The sequence below is a fragment of the Octopus bimaculoides genome, unplaced genomic scaffold, assembly GCF_001194135.2.
Source record: "Octopus bimaculoides isolate UCB-OBI-ISO-001 unplaced genomic scaffold, ASM119413v2 Scaffold_193594, whole genome shotgun sequence".
NCBI lineage: Eukaryota > Metazoa > Mollusca > Cephalopoda > Octopoda > Octopodidae > Octopus > Octopus bimaculoides.
Genome location: NW_026366615.1, coordinates 5,190 through 5,755, shown reverse-complemented (window position 1 = coordinate 5,755; position 566 = coordinate 5,190). Strand labels below are relative to the sequence as shown.

The following is a 566-nucleotide window of genomic DNA, read 5'->3' as shown; positions in this document are numbered from 1 at the left end:
TGTAAGTACCATAATAAATGCATACTGATGAAAAAATCTATCGCTTCTGATAAAGGAAAACAGTGTTTAGACAACCACTAGTATATGACTCACTAGCTGCCCAGTTGAATACACAACTCTCTCATAATTGTGTCTAAAATCCTTAATGGCTCACTTATTTCTTTCAGCATGATAGTTTTCTTTTAGATTTTGCAGTTAGAAGGAAATATCTCACTAGGTCTGGTGACAAGTAGAAAGCATTCTGTTTTTTTTTTTTAAGTGGATGATATTAGCAATTTACAAGGAATGCTTGTAAATCTAACCAATAACACTCAATAACTATGCATCAGGTTCTGGCAAATCCAAGATTTTTCATAGAAAATTGGTCAAGCTTTGGCAATAGTAATCATGGCTTGGCAATAGTAATCATGGCTTATATGAAGAGTAACAAACAACCAACAGAAGAAAAGATATTAGACGAACACGGTTATATCAGGCTGAGTAAAAAGTAAGCAATGTTTTGAAACCTGAAATTCGTCACAATATATTTCAACAATGCAGAAATTTTATTCATCAAAGTAAGTACC

General features: G+C 32.7%; 1 protein-coding gene across 2 annotated transcripts in view; it reads left to right on the top strand.

Moving 5' to 3' along the window:
- LOC128251448 (uncharacterized) overlaps positions 1–566 on the top strand; it is a 9,590-nt gene that overhangs the window by 4,578 nt on the left and 4,446 nt on the right. The window contains exon 1 of one of the 2 annotated variants that reach the window (XM_052978291.1): positions 7–557. The exons of the other annotated variant lie outside the window; for it this stretch is intronic. Coding sequence (XP_052834251.1) covers positions 535–557 — 23 coding nt within the window. The 5' untranslated portion in view covers positions 7–534. Of the gene's footprint in view, positions 1–6; positions 558–566 lie in introns of those variants that run through there. 2 annotated transcript variants of the gene reach the window in all.